Here is a 27,515-nt window from a genome sequence, read left to right on the forward strand (position 1 = left end):
AATCCCGCTAGCTCAGGCGTTCCTGGCTGCGGTGCTTGCCCCACCGCACACAGTGCCACCAGGCCAGGGACATGTCCCAGCGATGCCACCATGCCAGCAAGGGCTGATGCTAACCCTTGTATTGCAATGTTATTGCAAAGCGCCTGCTGTGTGCACGGGGATTGTTCCAGGCATGGCACAGACACCCCACTGTCCCCCCAGCACTCCCCCACTCACTGCGCAGGGCCAGAGGTGGCTCAGGGCACTGAGGGGATGCAGGCAGATGTTTGCAGAGGGCAGATGTTTGAGGAGATGTTTGCGGAGGGCTGCAGCCTGGGTGGCATGCGCACCTCCCACCCGCTCCCCAAAGCACTGGAAGCGACCGGAGGTGTGAAAGCAAACAGAGATCAAACACCCACCTTGTACACGTGGCCAGCGATGGATTCAGAGCATCCACCAGCAAAGGGGGTTTGTTTAACAGGCCTTAAATAAATGCCAAGGGAAGCACTGCTGCAGAATGGCCCCAGTCCTGCCCTGTAGCCCTTTGGACCCAGGTGGGACTCTGCGTAACTCCACAACCTGCCCTCACTCTCCAGACCCCAAATCACCTTCCTGGGCCCTAGCTCCCCTTCCCTCCTTGTCCCAGCTCATGAAAGGCTCTTCTGAAGGGCTCATCCAACCATCCAGCTTTACCCCAATGAGCACATTTTAATCCTGCTTGGCATTTCAGGTGCTTTTCCTTCTCTAACTTGGTAAGGAGAAAGTTCAAAACATTTGCAGTGACTGCGACGCACTAATTTGGAACTTACCGTGGTGTCGACATTGCATTAAGTATTTCTGTCAACCGTGAGGACACACCACGTCTGTGTAAGAAATTACACTGGCAATTACAGCTAAAGAGGCGTGTAAAATTAAAAAAAAATAAAAAAATAAAAAAAATGTATTCAGAAATGATAACTGACATTCTTATTAGGATTAATCTAATTTTAGTAGAGTCATTTATATCCTGCCTCTGGATAAAAAATGAATTTCAATTTTAAAATCTGGATAAAAACTGGCATTTAAAAAAAGTACTTTCAGAAGTCACCCTGCATGATTAAGCGTGATAATAATATGAGAAAGCTTAACAAAAGCTTCGCCATTAAAGAAGGTATTTGTTAAACTAAACAGAACCAGAGGTATTTATCAACCTGAGCAGACTATTCCAGGCTAACTCAGGACCTGGCACTGTCAGGTTTTGCACTGCGGTCGCAGGTTAGTGGAGAGCAAATTGGCAACAGCAGATAACAGGGAAGGGCCAGGAAGAAGCTTGGGGCTGGGTCATCTTTGTCTCTAGATGCCAGGCACCACTGAGAGCAATACAGTGCATGCGTAGCCTAGACGAGGACAACAGCAAAGCACAGAAAGGATTCAAAGACTGGGAAAAAAAAAGGTGGGGGGAAGGGGTTGGTTTAACTTATCCAAAAAAGAAAACCAAAGAGATTTAACTGCAAGTTCCTTTACAAAGGGAAGATACGGGCCACGGTGTTTGTCTGATGCCGAGATCCTGCAGTCATAGCGGAGGGTAGGCAGCTCAGCATCACCCACACCACCCTGAAGCAGCGCAGGCTTTGCTGCAGCTCTGGCATAGATTAGCTGTCTTGTAGACAAGCTGCGGTGCTGGCCTCCTGCACTGGTCTCAGTACTGTCCTAACTCCACGGAAAATGACAGTTTGAGTGATAAAGATCCTGGCAGGCTCCATTTCCCAGAAGTGCACACAAGGAGCTTCTCTGCTCCCTTTCCTGACTGACCCAAAGAGGATGCCCTTCCACAGCACAAGCTTCCTGTTACGCACATCTTTAACAACAATAAAATAATCTCAAAAAAGCAAGTGTCCTTCTTAGCACTGAGATACTCTAGGCAAGAAGCCACCTGAGATGCCTCCTCCAGACATGCATGTTGCTCCATGTCCCCCATACCCACATCCTCCATGGCCATGCCCATGAGCATCACGCACCATGGTGTACCAAGCAGATGTTCACCTGCCCAGAATGGGGAGGACAGGGAGCCAGGAGAGTGTGCAGAGATGGGAGAACGCAGGGAGCCAGGCATGGGAGCTGAGGCAGCCAGCACCAACCATTCTCTTCGCTCACCCACAGCCTCCCAGTCAGAAAGGCATTAAGCACATAGGCAAGACACAAAATGATTTAAGCACATCTGGAAGGAGCAAAATGCCAACGGGGGGGGGGGGTGTGGAGGGGGAAAGAAGTCCCAGGCTGATTATTTTATTTTCTCCTGACAGTTTCAGCCACAATGGCCAATAAATCCCAATTACAGATTTTAAAAATGCTTCCTGCAGACACTTGGACCATCAAGGCAATTCTGGGCTCCCATAACTCCTGGTTTATGATGGTCATACATGTCAACTCTTCCCAGAGCCCAGCATTTCAATAAAGATGACCATAAAGCTAGATTAGAGATTAAAGGACTGACTCACAAGTTTGTCAGAAGAAGAAACAAGTTTCTCTGCAATTGCCTTGCCATTTTTACCGACTTCATTTTTTTGACGGTTTTATACTACCAGTAAATTTTCAGATTGCCAACGTGCAAGACAACAACCCAGGGAACGCAAGCACAGCAGCGGGGAGGTGCAGGGAGGACACGAGCTCAGCCACGGGCTCAGCTGACAACACGGAGATGAGAAGTGACAGGTCTCCTCTATGGGCTACCCATCGCCTGCGACGGCACGGGGACGCGGACGCCAGCTCCAACCGACCTTCCCGGTTCTCCCCTCCCAGGCCCCCAACCTGTCAGACTGCTCTCCAGGGAGCAGTGCTGTCCTCATTTCTCCTCCTCTCGCCTTGGCAGGGTCAGCAGCTGCCAAGCAGAAGCACGCAAGCACATGGGAAGGTGACAGGAGACCGATGACCCCCCCAAGGGCTCCCCATTGCTCCCCATCAGGACCAGGGACCCCCGAGCATCTCCATGCCTCCACAGCTGCCGTTTGCCCCCCAGCTTGTCAAATCAACAGCAACACCCGCGACGGAGATGCCTTTTAAACTATAAACACCGTGTGTTTATTGTGCTCTTGTTTCCTGGATGAATATGCCGCTTCCTTTTAATAAGTGCTCTCTTAGGAGAAGGAAAAGGGAAAAATAAAAAAAGCACCAGAGAGGAAGGATGACTCACAGTGAGGCCACATCTCCATGAACACAGGAGAGCTGCCGAGACAGTGCCAAGGACAAGGGCTGGGATCAAAAGGACAAGAGCGGATCAATCGCTCCCCCCCTGGGGAGGGGAAAGGCTTGCAGGAGCTGCCAAGGGGAGGACAGTGGGATGGAGCCATGCCCTTCTGGCCACCCATGGTTTGCCCACTCGGGTTCCAAGAAGCCATCTCCCTTTCCGGAGGTTCAGCCACTACTTTCACATTCTGAACTGGGCTCTCACTTGTTCGATTTCATTCAGCCAGCCACACAGGGCTGTTCCACACACACCAGGGCACGGTGGTGATGGTGACAGGAGGACTAGTAGGAACCATGGGTGCACCCAGCAGGAGGTAAAAAAAAATGCCCTTTTCCAGAGTAAATGAAAGAGCCGAGGCCGGAGCTCAGCATGCCGAAGGGGGCCAGTGCCCTTTCTGCCGGTGTCTCTCAAAGTCTATCAAAAAGTCCCATTTACATCAAAATGCCCTTCCAGACATGCTTCAATTTTACTTTTCCCCTTTCATCTCCTTCCACCCTCCCGCCCCACCTCACAGCCCTATTGTACTCACAGCATCTCGCGCGGCAGAGAGGCCCGAGCGGGCTGCCAGAGTAAAAGAAAACAGGAGAGAAAGAAAAAAGCTTTAAACTAAGAGAGAAGCCGGAATCGCTCCTGGTCCCACTCCAGCAGGAGCTGTGACCCCATCTCCTCCTGCCTGCTCCTTGGCGGCTGCCCCGGGGGGATGGTGCTGGCCACGTCGCCACCATGGGGATGGGGACTCGGGCTGCCCAGCCTCCACTGGAGACCAGGCTTTCTGGTCAGGCTCCGGTAACCACAGATGGATTTAATGAGCTTTAACAAAAGCCTTGGGCAAGGGTTGCAGAATGCAGCCCCGCACCACTCAGCACCCTGACATCGGCACTGCCGCCATCCCTGGCCAAGCAGCACCCTTAACATCCTGCTCCCAACAAGGCAGCTACTGGTGGCACTGGAACAGCCCAACCCTGGGCATGGGCACAACTGCACAAACCATTTGGCAATGAAGCGGATGGAGTTTAAGTGCCTCCCTCTCCAGATCAGTCCTAAAACCACCATGAGAGCTGGAACATTCCTACCCCATGCCAGGCTCTCCTCTGCCAAAGCCGTGTCCCACCTGTCCTCCTCGAACAAGTCAGATTTAATGAGCTGCTTTCTTCCCCCAGCACTGGCCCCAACAGCACTGCAGCCTCGCTAACAAACTCTTGCAAGACCCTGAAGAGCAGAGGCACAGTCCCTGCGTTGACTGGTTGACATCTAAGCCCAAGGGTGAAATTCACTCCACATTATGGCAAGCGCAAAGGCAATTTAATTCCGGTCTAACCCATTAAAGCCAGCTCTGGCAGTGCACAATGCTGCTGCCTCTCGTGGGGCTCTGTCCATCTCCCCTGACACAGAGCTTTTCCAGTCCTCCCTTCCTATTGTCAGTGTCTATTTTTAACCCCAAGCGTTATTTCTCCCTGCGTGCCTTCAGACACTCTCTGGGGACGAGGTGGAATTGCTGAGCTGGTACCAGGCAAAGTGACTCAACTCTCACCTTCAGAAGCACTACAGAAATCACAAGCGTAGTGAATTCTCCTCCGTTCACATTTTCCTTCCTCCTTCCCACCAAGCTTTTTGTCTGGGGCTAAAAGCAAGGGAAATTGTGAGGAAGTAAAACTCATGTCCATCAGCAAGCAACATCCCGGCAAGCCATTCTGCTCCCTTTTCATCCGAGCACCTTCACCATCAGCTAGATTTACCTCTACCTTGGGAGCTACCTTGCAGCTACCTTGGGAAAAACCTACATCAACAACCCATTGCTGGAGCAAATCAAGGTCAGAACCATAACCTTAAAGTAGGTCTTATGAGTTGAGGCTCCAATCTACCAGGCATGAGGAACAAGCTTGATAAATATGCAGAGAGAGGCACACACATCCCAGTGCAGGAGGGAGGAGGCATTTTCCTCGCGGGGCCCTGGCCGGGCTGAGCGCGCCGGATGACGATGCTTCATTACTCCCTTTCAGCTGGTCCTCCCAGCACTGCAGAGCAGTAATTAACAAGAAGGTCAGCAGCAAAGCCCTTCAAGAATCTATACCTTCAGGGGAGTTTATCAAAACAACCCACCATTTGCCTTCTTCTAACTCACAAAGCGCATAAAAACCCAACGCCAAACGTTGAAGGAGCAACATGTGCGCTGCGCTAGGCAGATGCTTACATTATTTGGCATTAAGAGCCAATAAATAATCATTAATACTACTGCTAGCAACGATGCTCTCTGCAAGGAAGCCCAGATGCCAAGCAGCACGGTGTTTACGGCACAAGCATCCCGCGGCAGCGCGGGCTGCGGTGAAGCTGGGCGCAGCGGAGGCAGCCTCCTGCGGCACGGATCCGGGAGAGCCGCCTGCCGTGCACAATGCAGCCAGCGCTGCCAATTCCGGATTGTGTCCCCAGTCCTGCAGCACTTGGCAGTTCTCGTAGGGCCCGAGCTCGGGGGCTGGCAGAACCCGGAGAGCCACAGCTCACGAGCACACCCACTTCCATGTCCGCACAGGACGGTTCCGGCTGTCAGAAGATGCGGTGCAATCAAGAGTCATCGCAGTCTGAGCTGCTTGAAACCGCTCGGGCCAGCCCCAGCTCTTGGGCTGACTCCCTGGTTTAGCTCGCTGGAGCTGGCAAGGCGCTGGAACACACACGGCCACAGCGACGAGGGGAGGCAGCATCTGGAAGCAATTATCCCACTGCTCTTGTATCTGTCACCCGCTCCCCATCCCTGCGCAAGGAAACGATTCATGCTATCAACAAATCTCTATCTTTAATAAACCAGAAAAGGGATTTTCACTCTGCTCCTCGACAAAGAGTAGGAAGCGGAGGCTTCCCCAGCAGATGGCACGGGGTGGGCAAGGTCCCTCCTGCCATGTCACAGGCACATGGGGACAGGCACCTGTATGTGCCTCAAGGAGGAAATGTTATTGGATAAGAAATGCAAAGATTTCTCTGCTCCATGCGCCGCAGCATGTTAATGCTTTACTTGCAAGTTTGATGTCCCACAAAACTCCAACTGCTTTACAGGCATGGGTGAACTCCTGGGAGCTCCACAAGATAATGTGCTTCTACCTTCAACCCACACATCTTCATCCTCAACCCACACCTCCCCATCCTCAAAGAGGACAAATAAGGAGGAAAGGGTCCTGCCTGGGAGAGCAGGAGCTAGGCAGACCCTGCAGCCCTTCCACACTCCAGACACCCCATCCTCAGGCTGGCGACAGCAGCAGGACTCCCTGCACCCTCCATGCCACTCACTGCACCCATCCTGCAACACGCCCAGGCACAACATGCCCTGCACCACAAAAGAAGCAAAGCCCAGGCAACAAGGGATGCTGTAGGCAGGCACTGGTGCTCTTCCAGCCAGGCAGCACAACCAGCAGAGCCCTAGCCCCACTGAATAGTTGGCACCCCAAGAGGTGGTACCCCCCACCCGCCTTCCCAAGCCCATAGGTTGCACATGCAGCAAAGGGAGGTGGTTTAGGAAGCCTTTCGTGCCTCTCCTGGATGTTACGAAACCAGCCAAGGAGCATGAAACTGCCTGCCGTGGGTGGGAGCACCCAGGGCTATATGAAGAGCTCTGTAGAATTCCTGCCTGGTATGGGAAAGCTCCCCCACCCCGCACACACCCTTTCAGGGTATTTTTTTTTCCTTGAGAGAGAGACAGGGTAAGCACAAACACCCAGCGCAGCCCCACATGAAGGGGGTAATTAGGGAAGCAGCACCCATCGCTAACCAAGTCAGGGCAGAGATCAAAAGCAACATCAAGTGTTAAACCTCCCTGGGATCAGGAAACCGCTTCTGGGAAGAGACTTACATGGGACCCCCCCCCATCCCAGCCTTTGGGTCCACCAGAGCTGGTCTCTGCGAGGGTACTGGCTGCTCCCCACCACTACCACAGAGTGCCATCCTCTCCCCAAGACACAAAGCAATAGCAAGCTGGCCTACACACCATCGTGTACCATCCTGAGCCACCAAACCCAGCAAGGGCTGTGCCCCAGTCCCTGCCTTTGGCAGGGAGCCACGCACAGCCTCCCCCGAGCCCCTGTACTCATTGCTTACAGTGAGGGAACACCAAGCCCAGCCAGCATCGTTGTCCCCAACATCCTTTGTGGGCCAGCTTTCCTCCATCCTCTACCCTCAACAAGAGTTCTTGTAGCTCAGGCAAGAGGAAACAGAAAGCATGGAAAAGTTCTCCTGCTGCAGCCACACTGGCAATGGGCACAAAGGTGTGCTGGCACAGGGACAGGGGAGGCCTCGGGGTCCAGGAGGCATGGCCGCACAAGGGACCCTCCTCTCCACCAAAGAATACTCCTACAAATATAAAGCAAAACACAGATGAAGAAGAAATTCCAGCTTCCTCCAGCCCTTCGCACCTCAGAGCACCTTCCCGAAACTTTTGTCTGGCCCCCGGTTCCCCAGCCCGCTCGGGCAGCAGGGACCATGTGGCACCACAGGTCTCCCCAAGTGACAGGGTAGGGGCTCTGCACCCCCACTCTGACAGCACTGGGACAGCCCTTCCCCACCTCCTGGGGAAGCATCTCCCTCTTCCTCCCACTGCCAAGGAAGCTGGGAACAATGGGATGCACCAGTGCCAGCTCCGGAGGGGATGTTCACAGACCACCCGCCTGGCTGCCCTGGGACAGGGGACATGCTGGGGAAGACAGCCTGATGCAAGGGGCACTGGAAGATGCCAGGAGCGCATTTCTTGCTTGATGCAAGGGGCAGCTCCTCATCCCGCCACCACAGGGGGACATGCCAGAGCGGAGCAACTACAGGCAGAGGTCTCTAGGGCAGGAGCTGTGCAGAGCCTCAGCTCCCCCCGACTCAGTGCTTCCTGCAGGAGAGGCGCTGCTGCCTGATGCATTGGCCAGACCTTCCCCTATAAAATATAAGGATTTTTTTCCCTTTTCATTTTCTTCTTCTAAAATAATTGACTAATTGGCTGAGCCCCAGTTCCGTGCTGGGAGCGGATCCCAGGTTCGCTCTTGCATGAAGCATGTTTCTTAAAGACACCAGAGGAGGAGAGGAGGCAGAGCCCGGCTGGAGCAGGGTGGTGCCTACAGCCAGGTGGAAATTTCCCATCGCACCCAGAGGGAGGAAGCCCAAAACTTAATCCCGGCCGTCCCCTGCAGCACATCTCTGCCCAGAGCAGGGCCTGAGTCAGCCATCAGGGAGAGCATCACACCCTTGGGAGCACACTGGGCTGCGAGCACGTGGAGGGACGAGGTGCCCCAGGGGGACAGGCCCCCATCCCTGCTCCCGGGGCTGCCCCCTCCTCTCTTCCCTTTAATCCCCATCCCCAAAGCAGAGCCCTTTTAGGGGAAAGTGTAACGCAATACCTGGAAAATTTCTCCCACCCGCTCTCCGCTGCCGGCTGCCAAATTTAAAACATATTTGCTGCTCGGCCTTGAAGAAACGTAACCTGCTGCTTAATTCCAACACGTTCAGTCTTTGGGGGCAGCGAAAAAATTTGCACTGCCGCTGGTGGCTCCTCTCCTTACACCCCGTGAGCCCTCGGGGGTGGGAGCTGCCAAAAGGCTGTCTGGGAACCATCCACCACCACCACGCAAGCATCGAAACGCACCAGGGAAGGGTGGGAAGCTCACTCTGCCCATCCGGCCCTGCCTGCGGCACCAGTGCAGACAGGACAAGACGTTTTTGGCCAGTGAGTAGGTGCCCTTAAGCCCTGAGCATCAGCTGGGTGTACCACTGGCCTTAAAGCCCTTGGGATAAGCAGAATCCAGGGCACTGCAAGGCTCTGGAGCAAGGGAAAGGGCAGAGACCACCACACACTGCAGCGAGAGGACCTCTCTTCAAGATGTAACCACCGCATCCTCCCCTTGTCCCACAGACACAGTGCAGGTGCCCGTGGTCCCCTATCCCTCGCCCCACCACCCGGGCTCCTCAGCAGGAGGAATTTTCCAACGGGCTGGGTTTGCAAGGGGAGGCTGGAGCAGTGGAAAGGGGCCGCAGCAACACAGGGCTGGGGGAGGGCACAATGTGTTTAGCAGACTGAGTGATCCGACAGGGCCCATTAAAGGAAACAATTTGTAATACAATAATTATTATGTCGTTTCTCTGGACTCTTTCCTAAGACTCTCTTTAAACAGTTAGAGGCTTGACGTGCCTGTATAAAGCAGACAGGATCTGTAGAGATGAGGATGCTTAAGTGCCCGCATGTGCCGAGACAAGGCAGATGGGTGGATGCACGCTGCACGCCCGGCTCTCACCCAAAGAGACAGGAACTCACCCCAGTTTGCTCACAGCCCTCGAGGGATGGCAGGGGCATCTCCAGGAACACATGGCGCAAGGGAAGCCAACGCTCCCCAGCTACAGCGGAAGATGCTGGCAACCACCCAGCACGACTGAATGAGGGGTCCTCTCCCTGCTCAACATCATGGCAGAGGCCGCATCCTGGCAGAGCGGCCGGGACCCTCAGCTCCTCCTGCTCCACTTTTATGCTCTGAAGTTCTCGGCCACACATCTGAAGAAAGCGGCAGTAGCGAACAACAGAGCGAGAGCAAGCAACACAAATCCCCAGGATAATGAGCCTGGAGGAGGGAGACGGTGGGCTCTGTCTGAGGAGGGAGCCGTGCTTTTATTGGAGAGGCCTAAAAGGGCTATAAATCCTCAGATTCAAAGGCGAACTCAAGCTCTTTCAAGTCTGAGGAAGGCCTGGGATGTGTCAGCCGGGAGGACTAACCACGCCGCGTCCCCTGCTGAAGTGGCCTCTTCAGCAAAGCCGCGCTGCAGCCCGGGATATTACACCCAGATCCTTTCCATATGCTGCCCGCCCGGCTGCAGGCAGGCAACGCCGTCAGCCCTGCCAGCACGGGGGGAGCCTGCCCTGACCCCCGCCCAGGCAAAAACCAGCCGTCCTCCACTTTAAGGGGGGGAGGCACATTTGAGCTTATTTCTCCTTTCCAACACCCATCAAGAATTTGCCCCCCAAAACCTTGTTGGGAGCCGGGGGGCTGCGGACCTCCCCCTCGCGTTTGGCTGCGATACTACAGCGAGAACAAAGAACACCGGAGCCCAGCACCACCACATCCCCGAGCATCACCGCGTCCCCGAGCATCACTCTGTGCTGCTGCCAGACCCGAGGCTGCCGGCCCTGTGTGCAAACCCACATGCCAGACTGAGCTCACACATTTTACAAACCCACTAAAACATTGAAATCAGTAGCAAAGAGAAGACGTGTCGAGTCTCAGCCTTGCCGCTAATGCATGTGCAACCACAGACGTTTCCCAGCTCATTAAGAGAAGGAAAACATGCAAACACTCGGTGACCAATATTAACGGTGTGAGGGTATTTATAGCTGATAAGCCATGAAAACACTCTTTGCTCTTTCTGAAGGACCTACTCGGAAGCCACTGAATGCCAAAAGCCAGGGGGGACAGACAGTCCCCAAGGCTGGGCTTGTGCTGCACGCCAGTGAGCGACCAGCTGCTGCTGGGTACACAGAAAGGGATTGCCAGGAAACGGGATGCTTGTGTCCTATCACTGCACATGGAGCGGTGAGAAAAGCTTGGGTGCCACCAAAACCAGCCAGGACCCTCTCCCAGGGAGGGCACCCACCCCAGGCCTTTGTAGAGGAGGGGGCTTGGCCACCACAAGGAAGGCACTTCCAAAACTCCAGGCTGAAGGTGCTGGGTTAGAGAGCTTGTGCCATGTCCCATGGTCATCCTGCCCCCAGCATCTCCATGCTGGCAGCAGCAAGAACCAATCCACATCAAACCGGGATAACACTAAGCCTCTCACCACGGCTCAACCCCATGAATGCCCACGCCAGCAGACACGGCACACACGTGGGCACACCATGACGGAGCACATGGAAAACACTGAGGGAAGTTCACAGCTGGACGCCAACAAGCCCCCCTACTCGGGCTTCTCTATGCAGCCCCTGGTCTCACAGCCTCGGGAATGGGGAGCAGCCCACCGCGGAAGGGCCGGCTGTGGGTAGGAAAAGGTTATTCCAGAGCAGCAGAGCCAGGGTTATAAATAGCTGGCATTTTTGAAGCACAGCTGCTGGCTCGGCCGGGGCAGCACTGCCACGCCGGCACCTGGGCCGGGTGGGACCCTGCCCAGGGGCGCCGGCAGGGAGAGCAAACAGAGAAGCCATCGTGAGTAATCCCCCCATGTCTGTTCACCCAGCCTCTGCCCCCCCAAAGCCTCCTTCCCCTCCAAGCATCACCCACAGCCTCTGCGGGGTTCAGCTCCCACCCCAGAGGAAGAAACCCATTGCTGAAAGTGCAGGGGCCATGCAAACCCCACCCCACTCACAAATCCAGCCTAACCAAGCCCAGCTCTTCCGACTCATCTGGCATTGAGCCTGGATAGGCTGGCAGAGCCGGGAGCACCGGGATCCGGAGGCTCCAGCACAGCACCAGTGCTCCAACCAGAGACGCCACACAAGGGGCAAGAAAAACCTCCCCAAAGGATGCCGGGTGTGCACTGAGGGGCACCAAACCTCTCCACAAGCATGTGAATCACCACCACCACCCCTCTGCTTGCCAGAGGAGGAGGGAAGGGAGGTGAAAAGCATTGGGAAGCAGCAGCAGGACCTCAGCTCTTTCGACGGGAGCACAACAAAAGCCCCGCAGCACCGCCACCACATTCCTGTCCAGATGTGACGCCAAGATAGGACCGAGCCCAGAGTCCTCCTCCTGCTCTCCCAATACAAGCAATCATTAATGAGACACAGAATGGATTTCAGCTTTGTTTCTCCCCACCCTGTTTCAGCTGCCAGACTCCAAGTAGCATGTGCTACTGATCGGTACAAGATGTTTTCCCACCGGACCCAGCACTCCTCGGGCAGACAAGGCTTCCCAGCAGCGCTGCCACCGCTGGGTGCCAGCAAGGCAGGGACTAGGGTGCCCCAGGGTGGCTGTGGGGACCCAGAAATCCTGCATGGAAACAAGGGGCCATCCCTACCACTAAGCCCCCAGTTTCCAGGGACAACCCAAACACCTCCTGACATGTGCTGTGCAAGGGGTTGCACGTGCACCACGGCTCTTGGTGATCCCCATGACCTGAACAAACATCCACAGGGCTCAAGGGGACCCCTGCCCACTCAGCTGCACCTCACAAGGACATGGGCACATCCACACACAGCCCATTTGGGACGGGGATCCAAGTAATAGTTGAAATAACCAAAGCAATGAAGTGGCTCAGGTGCAGCGGAGGGAAGGAGCCCCCCAACAGCTCCATCCCAGCCCTCCACAGCCAGAAACAGCACAAAAGCCCCATCCTCGTCCCCGCTGCCATGAGGCTCCGAGGAGCTGCAGCAGCTGTTTTGCTCTGAGAAAGCTACAGCTCCTTTTACAATCAATCAGACACCCCATCACGGCTCTTTTTTTCTTTTAAAGGAAGCAGTTAAATCCATTTTATAGAATCCAGTGGTATTTACCCAGCTACTGCAATAGCCGCAGCCCTGCCTTCACTTTTTTTTTGGTTGGTTTTTTAATTTAAGTTAATGAAGTCATTCCCAAACGACATGCAAGGAGCCCTGGGTGCTCCTTCCCCCAGGCGCAGCAGGAAGGGTAACATCACTGCTGAGACATGGGCCCATGCTTTGGGGTAGTGAGAGCAAGAGCCCCCCATGCTCTTGGGCACTCAGCAGCAACCTACGGGCTTGGAAAGGGCTCCTCAGTTCCAAGAGTGAAACTCCAGCCAGGATGAAGACCATCCAGGCTCACTTAACCCAAACCACCCTGCAGAGATTAAGCAAAGCCCAAGGAAGAGTGGAGGGGCTACTGCATCCCATACAGGACCACTGTGCCCCCCCCACTGCTCAGCCCCCTCGTGCTCCCCAAACACTATGCGAACTGAACACAACTTTTAATTACACATAAAGGAGCCTGCTTTCACTATTTCCCAACTCCTTGCACTGCGAAGCGCCTCATGCACCCACTGGTATGGTAATTAAATTACATGTGCTCCGACAAGAGCGAGCCCACCGCCGCAGAGCTCCAGGCCAGCCCTTCCCTCGGAACCAGCCTTCCCGAGAGCACTTCGTCCCTCGTAAAAGGCATTAAAAATGGCAAAGATATGCCAGGATTCAAACTCAGCGCTTACAGAATTCAATAGGACACCATAATGTCATTAAAGACAGAATAAAAATACCAGAAAGGATTAAGACTTTTTGTCTGGGTTTTTCCTCTTCCCCCTGCCTTTTTTTTTTTATTAAATAAATGCATTTATTTTGTTTTTAGGAAGTTTCTGGGTTGCTGCACAGAGCCAATGGAGCTGAGTAAAACTTTATATAAAGGGCGAGAGAAAAGCAGAGCTGAAACAACCCGCTCTTCGGAGCTGCGCGGATGATGTGTCCCATTTCCCCCCACCTTCTTATTAAAATACTTTCTGGAGAAGTGAATTCCAGCCTGAAATGAATTTTCCAAACCATATTTTATTAGAAATGCTTCCTTTTAACAGCCGGCACAGGAGCCCACCAGGGTCAGTATTTCTCCAAAATCACAGCCAAGGGAGTCGAGGAAGGATTTAGCCAGAATTTCGCCAGCAATTCCCGGCTGTCCAACAAGAGCACGTTCCCCCCCCCTCCCCAGCCGAGCAGCAAAAGGGCCAAGGAAATCCCAAAAGGGCCCTTCAGACACGATGGAATAAAATTAAGGCCATACTGGCTCCCTGAGACCCCTCCCAAGGGGCTCCACATGCAGCTCGCTTCGAGGGGATCTAACTTAGCCTCAGGTTTGTGACAATCACCACCTTTCACCCAGCGAAAGCATTTCTAGGCCTATTTTTTCCCCTTTAAAGACAGTGAATTATTCACGATCGGAAGGTGGTGATGATTTCACTGCTGGCATTTGGGCACACACCTAGGAACCAAAGAGAAACGCTTCCCCAGCACGGCAGACAGTGCTGCAGCTTAAGCTAAACTTAACTCGATTAGGAAATCGTTCCTTCCATCAGGTGCGTTATCAGCATCGCCCTGATAACCACCACGAGACCAGGAACCTGCTGGTAACGCCCCGGTGAAGTTTAAGCCCACACGCTCTAAGCACAGCCCCGAGCTGCCCAGGGGAGGAAAGGGCAGGAAAATATTTTCATTATTTACAGTGATAGCACCAAGGCCAAACGGCCCCAACGCGCGATGCTTTCTCCTTGTGTCTGTTGGAAAATTCCACTTAGCCGTGTTATTTTTAAAGGCTTTAGCTCTCTTTACTCTAAAAACACAAGCTGAAGCTCAGCAGAGCGGGGAGGAGAGCTGGCACAGGCACGGCAGCGCCCACGAAACAGCGGAGGAAGGGGTTTGAAAGCCTGGAGTATAGTGGGGAGTACATGCGGGGGGGTTAATGCATCTATCCAGGGGAGTCATTCCAGCCTAACAAAGAGCATGGCTTTTCCTGGAGCTGGAGATGGGCTCTGTACAGCACACCGCTCCCTAGGCTGGCTTGCTGGCAGGAGGGGGCTTGAGGAGGTTCTACCCAACACCACGCAACCTGTGAACATCGAAGGCAGAGCGGGAAGGCATAAAAGAAAGCAAAGGACCACAAAGGCGAACCCTAAAGACAAGGGCTCGGGGTCAGGCCACATGGACACAGACTGATGGGGCACAAGTGGCCCCATGGCTGGGAACCGCCACCCCCACGGACCCTTCCCTAGCACCCATTCGTTTCTGGGTGGGAACGCCAGCATTCCAGGCACTTCCCACCTCCTCGCACTGCCCAAGGGAGAGGTCCCCACATGGGACAACACGCACCCAGAAAACCACACGAAAGGCAGACAACCACAGAGCTCCAACCTGGGGGAAAGCCCAGAGACGAGCCCAGCACGGCCCCCAGCAGATGGGAGGGTGGTCGGAACCCACCATCATGCCATCGACCACCATGGCCACCTCATCACCCCGCAGCTGTCCCAGACTTAGGCCTTTAATAAAGCCAAGGCTAACGAAGAGCACTGGGGTGACATGGCATCCCCCACCAGCACTGAGCCAAAGAGGTTTCTACCTCCAGCTGCCCTTTCTTCAACAATAAAAGGTATTTTCTGGAAACAACCGGCCTCCTGTCGCCAGCATCACAGACTCGCAAACCCAGCGGAGCAGCTCCCAAGGGTCAAGGCTCGTTCTGCTCCCGTCACCAAAGGGATGGGAAGGAAAACCATGCCACGCAGGAGGATCAACTCGTGGGAGCCCTCACGGCTTGTCCCAGCACTAGGCGGCACCTCCGCAATGTGTGCCCGCGAAGTTGCTTTCCCCATACACAACGAAATAAAGGTCTGGTTGAAATACAGGCGTCCAAGCAAGACAGTTGTCCAAATTATTTCGGTTCTCTACAACCTCAAAAAACTCCATTTTTTTTTTTTTTTTGACAAATGTGGTGGTGGGAAAAAATACAACCTCAACCTAAAGGCAGGATTATTTTCTTTCAAACCCAGAAGGGGCTAAGATAAACAAACACTCTGCGATCTACAAGATACAGCCCAGCAAGAGGGCAACCAAAACCACCACCCTGGCACCTTCACTGCTCCTCACCCTCCATCCCGGCGTGCTGCAAAAGCCCCCTCGCATTGTTCCAGCTCCTCAGCCGGGGCAGACACACGTACGCACACACCCCATACATATATATAACAAACATAGATCTATAATAAACACACATCTATGCAATTCAGCTGTACATACGGCAAGGCTTGGGGGGGGGGGGGGTCCGCACCCCACCGCCGGCTTTGTTCGGGCCCGGCTCTCCCCGCCGGACCGGGGGTCCCTCCACCGCCCCCCCTCCCGCTTAGCAAAGGGAAAACCCATCAAAACCAACACAAAGTATAGGCAGTAAATCCAGCTCTAGCGGCGGCGATCCGGGGCGGTGGCGGCCCCCCGGCCCCCCTCCGGAGCGCGGGCGGGTGGGGGGCGGCGGAGCCTGCCCTAAATCCCGGGGCAAAAACAGCGTCAAGGTGGAAAAAAAACAAAAAAAAAAAAAAAAAAGAAAAATTGTAAAACTCGAAAAAATAAAACGCGTTTTGAAAAATTAAAAAAAAAAGATTTAAAGGTAAGAAAAGCTCTAAAAACCAACGGGATTTTTAAAAACTAGTTAAAAAAAAAAAAATCAAAGTATTTTATAAAGCACAAAAGAAGGTGGGAGCCCGCCGGGGCCCCGCCAGCCGGGGCTCGCCGAGGGGTCCGTACTCCAACCGGGGGTCGCTCCTCTCCGTCCGTCGACCGCAGCCTCCAGCCGCTCCTCGCTGCCCGCTCCGCTCCACGGGAGGGATTTTTTTCCTTAAAAATCCTGCGGTTTTGGTTAAAATTTTTTGTGCGCGCGTCAGATTCTCCCGGATTTTGGTAAGAATTTTTTTTTTTTTTTTTTTTTTTTGCCAGGGGGTCCGAGGCGGGTTCTCCCCCCCCGTTCCCCCGCGCCCCTCCGCTGCACGTACTTGGGGTTACCGGAGCTCCAGGAGACCGGTTCCAGGCTCTTGGCGAGCGGCGCGGCCAAGCGGCACAGGGCGAGGAGGACGCCCAGCAGCCACCGCCCGCCGCAGGGCCGCGCCATGGTCCCTCGGCGGCGGGACGGGACGGGCGTCAGGCGCCCATGCCGCTTCCCCGCCGCCCTCCTCCGTCTCCCGCCCCGCCGCCGCCGCCGCCGCCGCCGTCTCCTCCCGCACAGCGGCGCCGCCCGCCGCGACGAGCACTCTACTCCTCCGCGCAGGCAGCGGGACGGGCAGCCCTAAGCGGAGCGGCCAATCGCTGAGTGGCGCGGGGGGGGGCCTTGCGGGGCGGGACACGCCCACTCCTGCCTCTTAAAGGGCGCGCGTACCACTTTTTGACACACACCCCCCCCCCAGCTTTATCCGCTGCCCCCGCGGAGCGGTGACCGGGTGAGGTGGGAGGGGATGGGGGCACGGCGGTGCGGACCGGCCGCTGTGGGCACGGGGCCCCCTCGCCCCGGCGGCTCATCCCCGCCCCGACGGCTCATCCCCGCCCCGATGGCACAGCCCCGCCGCCCCGTCATTCAGCCGCGGTCCAACAGCGCCCCCCAGCGGGCGCCGGTGGCAGCGGCCCCGCCTGGGAACCGTGGGAGGGAGCGGAGCGGAGCGAGCGGCGGGGAGAGGCCGGTAGGGTTCGGGCGCGGAGCGGCTCCGGGTGAGGCTGATTTACCCTTAGGGGCTGCAGAATCCACCTTCCGGGGTGGTTTATTTGAATCCTGGCGGAGTTGGTTTTTTTTAAAAGATTTTTGGAGGTTTGTGAGACTTTTTGAAGGTTTTTAATATTTTTTAATTTTTTTTTTTGCAGTTTTGTTGAAGTTTTGGGGGTCTTTTAAGTATTTGGAGGTTTTTATAAGGTTTTTCTGAATGTTTTCTAATTTTGTTGAAGTTTTTTTGACTGTTCAGGGTGTGTGGGGGGGCTTGTTTCTGAAGTTTTTGAGGTTTTGGTGTGGTTTTGAGGTGGTTTGGGGTTTTTTTGAAGGGTTTTGGAGGGCTTTGGAGGTTGTTGAGATTTTCCCTTTTTCTTTTTTTTTTTTTTAATTTGGTGAAGTTTTGTTTTTTTTTTAAGTTTGGAGGGTTTGGGGAGAAAAAGAAAAGAAAGAAAACAAACTCCACAATCGTCATAAACCCATAATTCCAAAAAACCTCCCCAAAATCAGTTCATTTCCTGAATTCACCCCCCGAATCAGTTCACTTTCTATTGAGAAAATATTTTTGAAATCTCTGGAGTCAGTTCACTTTTAATTACAAAAAGAAAAATAATTTTTAACCCCCTCTGCAGTTAATTCCAGTTTTACTGATAAAATTAAAAGAAGGAATTGTTTGTAAATTAAGCAACCAACCAACTCCAGAGTCAGTTCAGTTTTCATTCAGAAAGCAAAAAGGAAAATACAAAGCTCACCCAGTTTGCTTTATGTTACAATAACAATAATAACAAACAAACTTCGGAGTCAGTTCTATTTGTATTAAGAACATTTAAAAATAAACAACTGTGGAATCACTTCACTTTCTATTACAAAAATAAGTAGAAAACCTCCAGCATCAGTTTTCTTTCTATGAAGGAAATCTAAATTACAGCTCGAGTCAGTTCACTTTCTATTAGACAAAGTTGTAAAAACCCTTCAGAGTCGGTTCAGTTTCTATTATGAAAATTTTTACAGTAAATATCCCCACTCTGGAGTCAGTTTGCTTTTTATTAAGAAATGTATTTTTTTAGATCAGGTCAGTTCACTTTCTAGTTCACAAATGGAGATAAACCCCACTGGGGGCACTTCACTTTCAACTAAACACATTCAGAACTCCCTGGGTTTGTGTTTGCACCCTGAGACACATTTGTCTCCCTTGTTTCTTCCCTCACTGATATCCCTGTTTCTCCTCTGGCACCCTGCATCAGTGAAGGTTCTGTATTTTACCCAAAAAAAACCTCACTGAAGGACTTTTCATCAGAGAGAGTAGCAACAGGACAAGGGGTGATGGGTTTAAACTGAAACAGGGAAAATTCAGGTTAGATATAAGGAATTTCTTTACTGTGAGGGTGGTGAGGCACCAAAGAAGTTGTGAATGCTCCATCCCTGGCAGTGTTCAAGGCCAGGCTGGATAGAGTCTTGGGCAACATGGTTTAGTGTGAGGTTTCCTGCCCATGGTAGGGGGTTGGAACTGGGTGATCTTAAGGTCCTTTCCAACCCAAACCGTTCTATGGTTCTGTGTGTGGGGCACGAGCAGCTGGGCCTTGTGCTCATCTGAGGATGCCCTGATTCAAAAGGAATGAAAATACTTGAGGAAGGAGAAAAAACAAACAGGGAAAGAAAACTATTGTCAGGTTTTGGAGGGGAGATTGAGAGAACAACCAGCATGGCTGGGGCAAGGGAAGTGCTGCCTGCCCTGCCTGCTGCCTGCCCATTCTTGCCATCCCTGCTCCATCACCTCTGCCGATGACATCATGATCAGTTGCCATGGCAATGACGGCTCTCCCCGCACAGGCTCAGGTGGGGATCCAGAGCCTGGGAATACAGAAGGAGGATGCTGTCCCATTCCCAGGTCCCCAAGGGCAGAGGGAGATGAAGGCAGGAGCACTCTGGCATTGCTCTGGGATCGCAGCCCCTCACCTGAGCACCCCAGCTTGCTGCCAACAGGATGAGGGTTTCCAGCATGCCAGGCATGCAGAGCCACTGGTGAGTACCCAAAGGCCACGCAGTGCCATCTGGCTATGGGTTCCAGTGGTACAGCCACAGCCAGCATGTCAGGGATTGCCACATGCTGGGTCTATGGCCTCAGCCCTCGCAGGAAGGTCTCAGCAGACCCCAACCCAACACAAGGTGTGAAAGGCACATGGGGAGAGGAATTACTCCTGGCAGTGGGGCACCTCTGAGACGTGGGCATCTGTCTCAGAGAGCAGGTAAACCCTTTCCCAACCCTTCCCTGTGCTGCCCCTACAGCTGGGAACACCCGCACAGTGAAGACAGGGACAAAATCCTGCTTTTCTCACCCAGCCCCGGTAAGGAGATCAGTGGTGCCAAACCAGGGCACTTCCTAAGACAGTTTGGGAAGTGGTTCCCAGCCTTGGTTGCACCAGCAGCAGCAGGGGTTGTTATCCTGGAGACCCAAGACAAGCATCTCCAAGCAGCTGTGGGGCAGGTGCAGGGGGCAATGACACCTTGAACCTCTCCAAAAATCCCAGGCTTTATGGGTGACCCTCATGCTTCCTCAAGGAGCTGGATGTGGGAGACAAATCACCAAGAGGCTGTGGCCCTGCCCATGCCTGCCTGTCAGCCCAGCAAGCCATGGGGATTCGTGGCTCCCTTCCCTTTGGCATTGTCGTCCCCACACACTGCAGCGGCCACGGGCACAGTCTCACCCAGGCCTGTCCATAGAGAGGCAGAGAAGCATGCACAGAGAGTGTGCATAGACTGAAAGTGAGTGAATGGAAAAGCATGAATGGGGAGCGTGAATGGAGAGTGTGAATGGCTGTGGGTGTCACGACTTTAATGAACTAAGCTCCCACGAAGTCTCCCTCCCCAGCACTCGGGAGAATGATGGTGCACCGAGCTCCTGGAAGGATGCAGACACTCCCCCGGAGTCCTTGTCTAAAACTGGGGGGGAACCTGTGAGAAAAGAAAGGGCATCACTTAGTTCCTGCATTGTTCAAATTCTTGGGGCCCAGGAGATGCCTTGTGCCACGTGCATGGACAGCTTAGAGCTTTCCTGCCTCTAGATCACACTGTCCCATTCCTACGCCACCAGCACATGTGTACACTGGTCTCTTGGGTTCAATTTCTTCCCTCTTCCACCTCCCTCAAAACCTCATTTAAAATGATAAGGTCATTCAGGGGAGTGATCTGGGGAATTCACCCCCACCTGCTTCATTCTCAAGGGACAAGGTGAAAGGGAAGTTACCATACGCCCTTTGGTAAAAGCCAGCATCACCCCCAATTTACAGTTCCCCGTCAGCTCAGCATCACCCCCATCACCTCCTGAGCAGCTGTACCTTGCAGTTTCTTACCGTGCACAGTCACACTCTCATCAAATGATGATCTGCATCCCAAAATGTATTCCTCAGCCACTTCATATTTAAATTACCTGAGAAATTTTATAGTGCAGGAGTAATGGGCTAAAACAGAGCAAAAGAAAATTTAGGCTGAACACCAGGAAAAACTGCTTAGTGCTGAAATCTGTTGGGCTGTGGGACGGTTCCCCCAGGGAAGCGTTTGAGTTATTTAAAACTCACCTAAATAAAAATCGGTGGGGATTAAACTTCATTCATCCCACAGGCACGGCCACTGTGGGACCTGGTAGATTTTTTCCCCCCTGTCTGTTTTCTGGGATGAAAGGGATGAGATCTCACCAGGCTGAGCTCACACAGCACGTGTGTCCCAAATGGCTTTGCAGGGAGGCGCAGCCGCTCTCCCGGAGCAGAACCCTTCCAGTGAGAGCCCTGCACGTCTGCGGCCAAAATCCATGATTAATCCAACCGTCTTTGAAAACCCAGCACAGGGGGTTTTGAAACGCCAGGACATCGGATGCGTGGAGATGTCTGACAAGCCTTGTAGCTATTAAAAAGCAAACAGCCAGGCAAAACGGGTGCCAGAAAGCCAGCGTTGCGCTGCTAAATCAGAGGATCAAATTCAGAAATGAAGGTGATGTCAAGGATTTGCCTTCACTGTGATTTATACCATCATTCTTGCACTCCGGCTCCTGGAAACTTGCACCTTCTGCAGATGTGCTGGCTGATTAAAATGATGCAACATACTCACTAGCTGTGTAATGTGCTTTAGATTAAAAAGCCTGTATTCTAACTGAAAATCTGCTCCAGCTGCCTCTCTGGCGCTTCCCACCTGCCTAGCCTGCTAGGAGGGCCAGGGCAGAGGCAAGGGGGGGATCCGGAGGCACTTGAACCATCAGGGCAAGGAATGAGCACGGAACTGCAGCCGCAGAGGTGCTAGGCTTCCAGAAGGCACATTTTATGGGGCTGAGAAGTCTACTGCATAATGGTCCGGGGAAGGAAGTATTAAAATCTTTAACCAGTTTTCAGAGACGCGATAATTAAGGTGTTGTAAGCTGCAATTGCCTGAAAAGAAAAAGAAACAAAGGCAGAGAATAAGATTTTTGTCACTTCAGAAGTAGCCACTCGTGGATTTCAGGTTTAAAACAAAAAGGATGAAAAAATTCCGTGCACGAAAAAGAACGTGTAAAAGGTGAATGAGGAAGGGTCTGCCCAGGAGCTGGGGGAAGAAGAGCAGCAGAAAGCAGGAGCTGGGTGTGCAGCCGCAGGCACCGGGAAGTCAGGGAACCTGATTCAGGAAAGCACTTAGCATTGTCCTGAGTCCAGCCACTCACCGCTTTAATCAGGCGCTTTAATGGAACTTGAGTACAGGCTTAATGCTTAAGCATCTTCAATGGAGCTGCTCTCTTTCATCAGGACCTCTGGGGAGGAAAGAATATTGGCTTAAATTAATGAGGCCTCAGAAATGGGTGAGAGAGGCTGAACTCATGGCTTTGCCTTCTGTGAGGGGCGAGTGGAGGCAGAGGAGGCAGCAGCTGCGAATTGCTTGAGAGCCGGGCAAATCGTTCCCCCATCTCACCACACCAGGAGCAAATTCCTTTCTTTGGCTGTGCTCTGGAGAAGGGGGAGAGCAGAGGAGCAGAGCTCGGGGGCTGTCCTAAGCAGCTGACATCACCCTAAAGCGAAGGGAGTAAGGGAGAAAGGTCCTGAGCATCCAGAAGTTACCGAAAGCCAAGCTAAAAATCTTCGCCAGGAGTAGTTCACCTTGCTCTTCTAACGAGTAATGGCAATGGGTGAGAAGTGGTAGGGAGCTATTTTTAGCTCTTTGAAGAATACTGTAGAAAACATAATGAAAATTACTCAAATTGGCTGGAGCTTGAACAGCCCTAAACTGCACAGTAATCTATCCCAAGAGCAGTACGGTGGGAATATATAACCATACATATAGATAGATATAAATAAGGTAGGTAGCAATCTACCCACTTGTGCAGAGCTTGCTGGAAGAGGTGGAGTCAGGAGTATCCAAGGGGGTACTGCGGAGGTCATTCGTTAACATCTTCCTTAATGACCTGGCAGAACGCATAAACAGCACGTTAATGACCTGGCAGAGAAGATAAGCAGCTTGTCGATGAAATTCCCGCGGATACCCCGATGTGCAGGGCTGTGCATACTTCCACAGTCAGAGGAACATGAAAGGGACCTAAATGGTTAGAAATGCACACAGGAAACCTAACGATTTTGTTGTTGGGGGAGATCTAATTGGATCTATCTGGGGCGAGCGATTAAAAACTTGTCGGAGGGGGAGAGCGGCAGCCAGCAGCTCAGCAAAGGCTGCTGGGGACGGCAGGTCGGGTTTAATATGCAGCTATGCCAGAGCTCGTCTCATCTACCTCTCCCAGGGAAAACATAAAGTGCATTTTCAGGTCACTGATCCACCAAAAGAAGGAAAAGCCCCCAAAAGGAGCAGAAGCTGGAGGAATGGTATGTAAGCCGAGATTTTAAAACACATGGATCTGTTTTCTTTGGACCGGTAGCGGCTAGGGGAAGTCACGACTGCATGCAAATATCCCACAAGGTTTTAACACCAAAGGAAAAATGATTGAGGGTGGCAGAAGAACAGAAGGTGACCTCAGGCTGTATTCGACCCGAGGGGAAGCTGCCAGCAGCCCTGAGGCCATGCTTCACACCATGCCGGCGTTGTGCCAGGGCATGCTGCTGCTGGTGGAGGTGCCCAGAGCATCACACCTCTGCTGGTCCCAGGGCTGCTCTCCTGCTTGCCACAGCTTCTGCCCCTTGGCTGGGGCACCACATAAAAGCGTTGCTGTCATTAGGGTCAGATCTACTGACCCCAGAGTCAGGCCTGGCATCTTCAGCCTCAGATCTGCTGTCCCCAGTGTCAGACCTGCTGTCCCCAGTGTCAGACCTGCCGTCCCCAGTGTCAGAGCCTGTGTCTCAATGTGACAGTGGGTTTCAGACAGCTGGATGGAAGAGTTTGGGGACTGCAGTACACTGCCTCATAGTCATGATGATGCTGCAGTAGGGTCCTGGAGGGAGAGCAGCTGGATAGGCTGAGCTCTCCCAGCTCATCTGCAGCCACTCAGGGCAGGGTCCCTGCAGAAACCCCAGCACGTACCTACCCGTGCAAGTGCCCCGAACACGACGGTGATCTCACGTGAATGAGCTAAGAGCTGGCTGGGTCCTGCCAGGATTTACATGGGAGGCTCCAGAGAGTCTGTGTGTACTCACAACCCTCCCGCCGAGAGCCACAGCTCTCCCCGAGGGGAGGAGGAGCGGGGCTCCCTTTCCTGCTTCCCCACCTTGCCCTGCCAGCTCTGGCTCCCTGGCAGCCAGCCTGTGCTGGGCGGCCCACGCTGCCTCCCCATGAGGCTGCACAACCCTGCCAGCACCGCTCCACTGCCCCGCGCCAGGAGCCCCAGTACCCTGCACCCTTGCATCCCTGCATCCCTATGTCCCTGCACCCTTGCATCCCTGCATCCCTATGTCCCTGACACCTGCATCACTGCATCCCGATGTCCCTGCACACCTGCATCCCTTCGTACTTATAACCCTGCATCCTAGCAGCCCTTCATCCCTGCATCCCCACACCCTGACACTCCTCCATCTCACAGCTCATCCCTCCCCACCCGGGGCATTGGGAAGGGACCCCAATTTTCCCAGGGCACGAAGGCTATAAAATCCTCCTGTTTAGGCAGATCATGGTGTCATGCTGCCTGCTGGGACCATCGCTCCATGCCCGCCACAGGTTTTGCTGATGCAGCCCGGGGAGCCTTTGGCAGCGATGTTGCTTTTCAGCCACATTTAGATGCTGGTTCCCAGCGTGGAGCAGAGCAGGGCAAAAGGCAGGAGAGGAAAGCAGAGAAATGACGCTTTATCTCAGTGATCACAAAAGGGATAAACTGACATCATGAGTAGTTGCACAGCAGCGTTTCCTTTGTGGGGCTGGTAATTTGTGACAGTGAACATCACTGAAAATATCTTAATTAATGTTTATTTTGATGGCTGTGTAGGATTGGGTGACGTGTCCCTGGGTCTGGAACGGGGAGGGGGCAGGGTGATGGGGAAAAAAAAAAAACAAAAAAGCAGATTTTTTTTGACTCGCTGCCCAGAACCACAAAAATGTCTTTTAAAGGCTCCCTCCCTCGCCCTAACAGGCTCATCAGGAGCAGAGCAAAGATCATGGAAAGAAGAGAGATAGAAAGATAGAAATTCAGAGGAAGGGGGTGAGGGGCAAAGACATGGGAAGGAGACAGACAAACACACACAGAGCAATTTGCATGTTTTATGAGTCTTTGATTTCAGTGTATTTACAACCTCAATGCTAACACCCTGGTGGGAAGTTCTGGAGATTACTGTATTTACCCTCTATTTCTCTTTACATCTTTATCAAGCGATCTGTCTCGCCTCCAGCCAGTCGTTTAACAAGCTGCATCCATGGTACCTGCCATGTACATGCCCTGCTCAGAGCAGCCCCTTCCCTTCAGCCCGCGGCAGTGGTTCCCATAACCAGCACCCCGCTGGCACTGCACCCTCTACCCCATCACCCTGCAGGCACTGGGATCCCCTCTCACCACAGTTCTTCCCTTATCCAGCCTTGCAACACACTGGCAGCTGCTGGAGTGCCATGGGGGATGCATTTGCTCCTCTGGCTGCTGCACCAGGTCTGGGGGTAGAGAGAATTTTCCTGGGCTGCTGCTGGAAGAGCAAAGATAATCTTAGAAATTGCAGGGTTTTTTCCTTGAGGGATCTCATCTCTTTGTTGCTGTCAGTTTTGCCCAGCTTCAAGCATGGGCAACAACAGTTCTGGGGTCAGGCTGGGCAGTTTCTGGTTCAGCAGAGGGGAAGGGGACCCCATGCCCAGAGCATTTGATTCCCAAATGGAAGAGACACCGAGGGTGCAGGAGCTCCAGCTGTGTGAGCATCCCATTCTTCTCCCATTTCTTTCCCATTTTCCTCCCCTTCAAGCCATTTTCTTCCTGCATGTTCACCAATGGTATTGAGTTCCCTGCATCAATCAAGCATGCAACAATGATGGGACAGCTGGTAGGGCTGAAATGTGTTCATTTGGTACTTGCAATATTGACATCCAGCCCCAGAGCAACTTCTAGAAACCTCGGAGGGGAACATGTCTTTTCTACCAAGTGCCTTTCTGCTGGGAGAGACAATCTGGGGGGGGATTTCAAGGCCTGAGTGAATCTGTCCTCTGGCTGGAGAGCACCCATCACCCAGACACAACTATGCAAAGAGTGATTGGCTTGTGCCGGGTTTCACAGCACCATCCTCCCCAAAACCACGCCAGTTAGCACTCTGGAGAAGCAAATAACGAGTCCTCCATCTAAGGCTCTTTTCAGCATGTTTGCTTAGTATGAATCCTGTGATCTGCCTCCATCACTCTAGGCGCACCCTTAATTCATCTATTTTCTGAGCACGCCGACTTGTGATCAAGGGAAGTTTTTCCTCAGGATTTTGGCTTCTTTCTGCGCTTGGAGTTCCCCCAGATCATCACGATGGGTTTTTTTCCCTCGGATTTAGACACCCACATGCACACAAGAAGGCTGGATCTGCCAAGAGCAGCGCGAGGGCAGTCCTGGTGTTTCCCACCACAGCTCTGCCGTTCCAATCGCAGGAGCTGTCTCACTTGGCTGCGAACCCCCCCAAACCGTTTCCACTCCATAATTGGGCAAGGGCTGCTCTTCCTATCAGATCTTCAGTGCAAGCACCAACGAGTGTCTACAAGTCTCCAGTGGATAATAAGGAATATTCAAGGAAAATCTTGTATTTTTTCTCATCTCCTTTCTGCCAGCAAGCTCATTTTGGGGGATACTGAAGCTGAAGCACAGGCAGCTCACAAGCACAGGCACTTCTTGCATGACTATTCATGGGCAATCGTCAGAGGATTTGCTTAAACGTGAAGCAGATTTGGAGGCAAAATAGGAAACCTGCAGCACGCTGAGCCTTTGCTGACGACTCCTCGCTGTAGCCCTGCTGCTGCTAAGACTCATCCCGGCACTACCAGAAGGTTCTCTGCTCCCTCCTGCAGCTCATTTATATCGCTCCCCCTCCCAACGTTATTTAAATCTTGTTTCTTAATAAGTCTACAACTAAAAGCAATTAACGAGTTCAGTGAGCAGCATCAATTTCAGCAGTGGCTCCAAAGCGTGTCCAGCCCAGATAAGCCCTGCCTGGAAGGCAGAGGGAGGGCAGCGAGTGGCTGGGTGCCCGTGTGATGCCCTATGCCAGAGGCCACAGGAGGTCCCTGCTGCCCCCAGCCCAAGCCTTCCCACCCTGTGAGGTGCCCCCCAAGCCTTTGCTCGAAGGCTGAGGGTCTGGGGGGGCACGGCCACAGCATCCTGCCCATGCACCCCTTCACCAGGAGGTGCTGCTCCTCCGATAAATGGTGCTTAAAGCAAAACTGAGAGAGAGAGAGATGAGTTTTCTTTTCCAGTGAAGCAACAGACCAAAAGCAACTGTACCTGTGAAGAGATTATAGTTACTGGCACTACCCTACCTGCAGCCACCACCAGGGAAGCAACATGGAGAAAGATAGTGGGGGGCAGAAGGGCTTCCCGGAGAGTCTGGCTCAGAGCCGCAAGTTACAGCCACAGACAGGGCTTCAGCAATAAAAGAAGACATTCAGCTTTGCCTAAGGGGCAGCTCATTTAAATCCAGACTGCCCCGAAGTCAAACCTCCAGAAAGGGTGAAGCAGTGCAGGGCCCAGGGCAGCAGGCAGCGACCTGGCTCTGCCACTCAGGAGGGGTCAGGGTGTGGGGCTGGAGGGGTCCTCTGCCCCATCCTTCCTCTCCCAAAGGGGGATTGAAGCCTTTGTACCACCATGGACAGCC

The 27,515-nt window shown here is 53.2% G+C and overlaps 1 protein-coding gene across 1 annotated transcript in view; it reads right to left on the reverse strand.

Annotated features, from left to right (window-relative positions):
* Nucleotides 1-16,866, reverse strand: part of EFNB1 (ephrin B1) — a 53,346-nt gene extending 36,480 nt beyond the window's left edge. The window contains exon 1 of the mRNA XM_062640073.1: nucleotides 16,607-16,866. Within this exon, the coding sequence (XP_062496057.1) occupies nucleotides 16,607-16,722 (116 nt within the window). The 5' untranslated portion in view covers nucleotides 16,723-16,866. The remainder of the gene's footprint in view (nucleotides 1-16,606) is intronic.
* Nucleotides 16,867-27,515: the final 10,649 nt, after the last annotated feature.

Source organism: Pezoporus occidentalis, unplaced genomic scaffold (assembly GCF_034315485.1).
Source record: "Pezoporus occidentalis ecotype Australia unplaced genomic scaffold, CSIRO_AGI_Poc_V1 ctg63, whole genome shotgun sequence".
In the NCBI taxonomy this organism is placed as follows: Eukaryota; Metazoa; Chordata; class Aves; order Psittaciformes; family Psittacidae; genus Pezoporus; species Pezoporus occidentalis.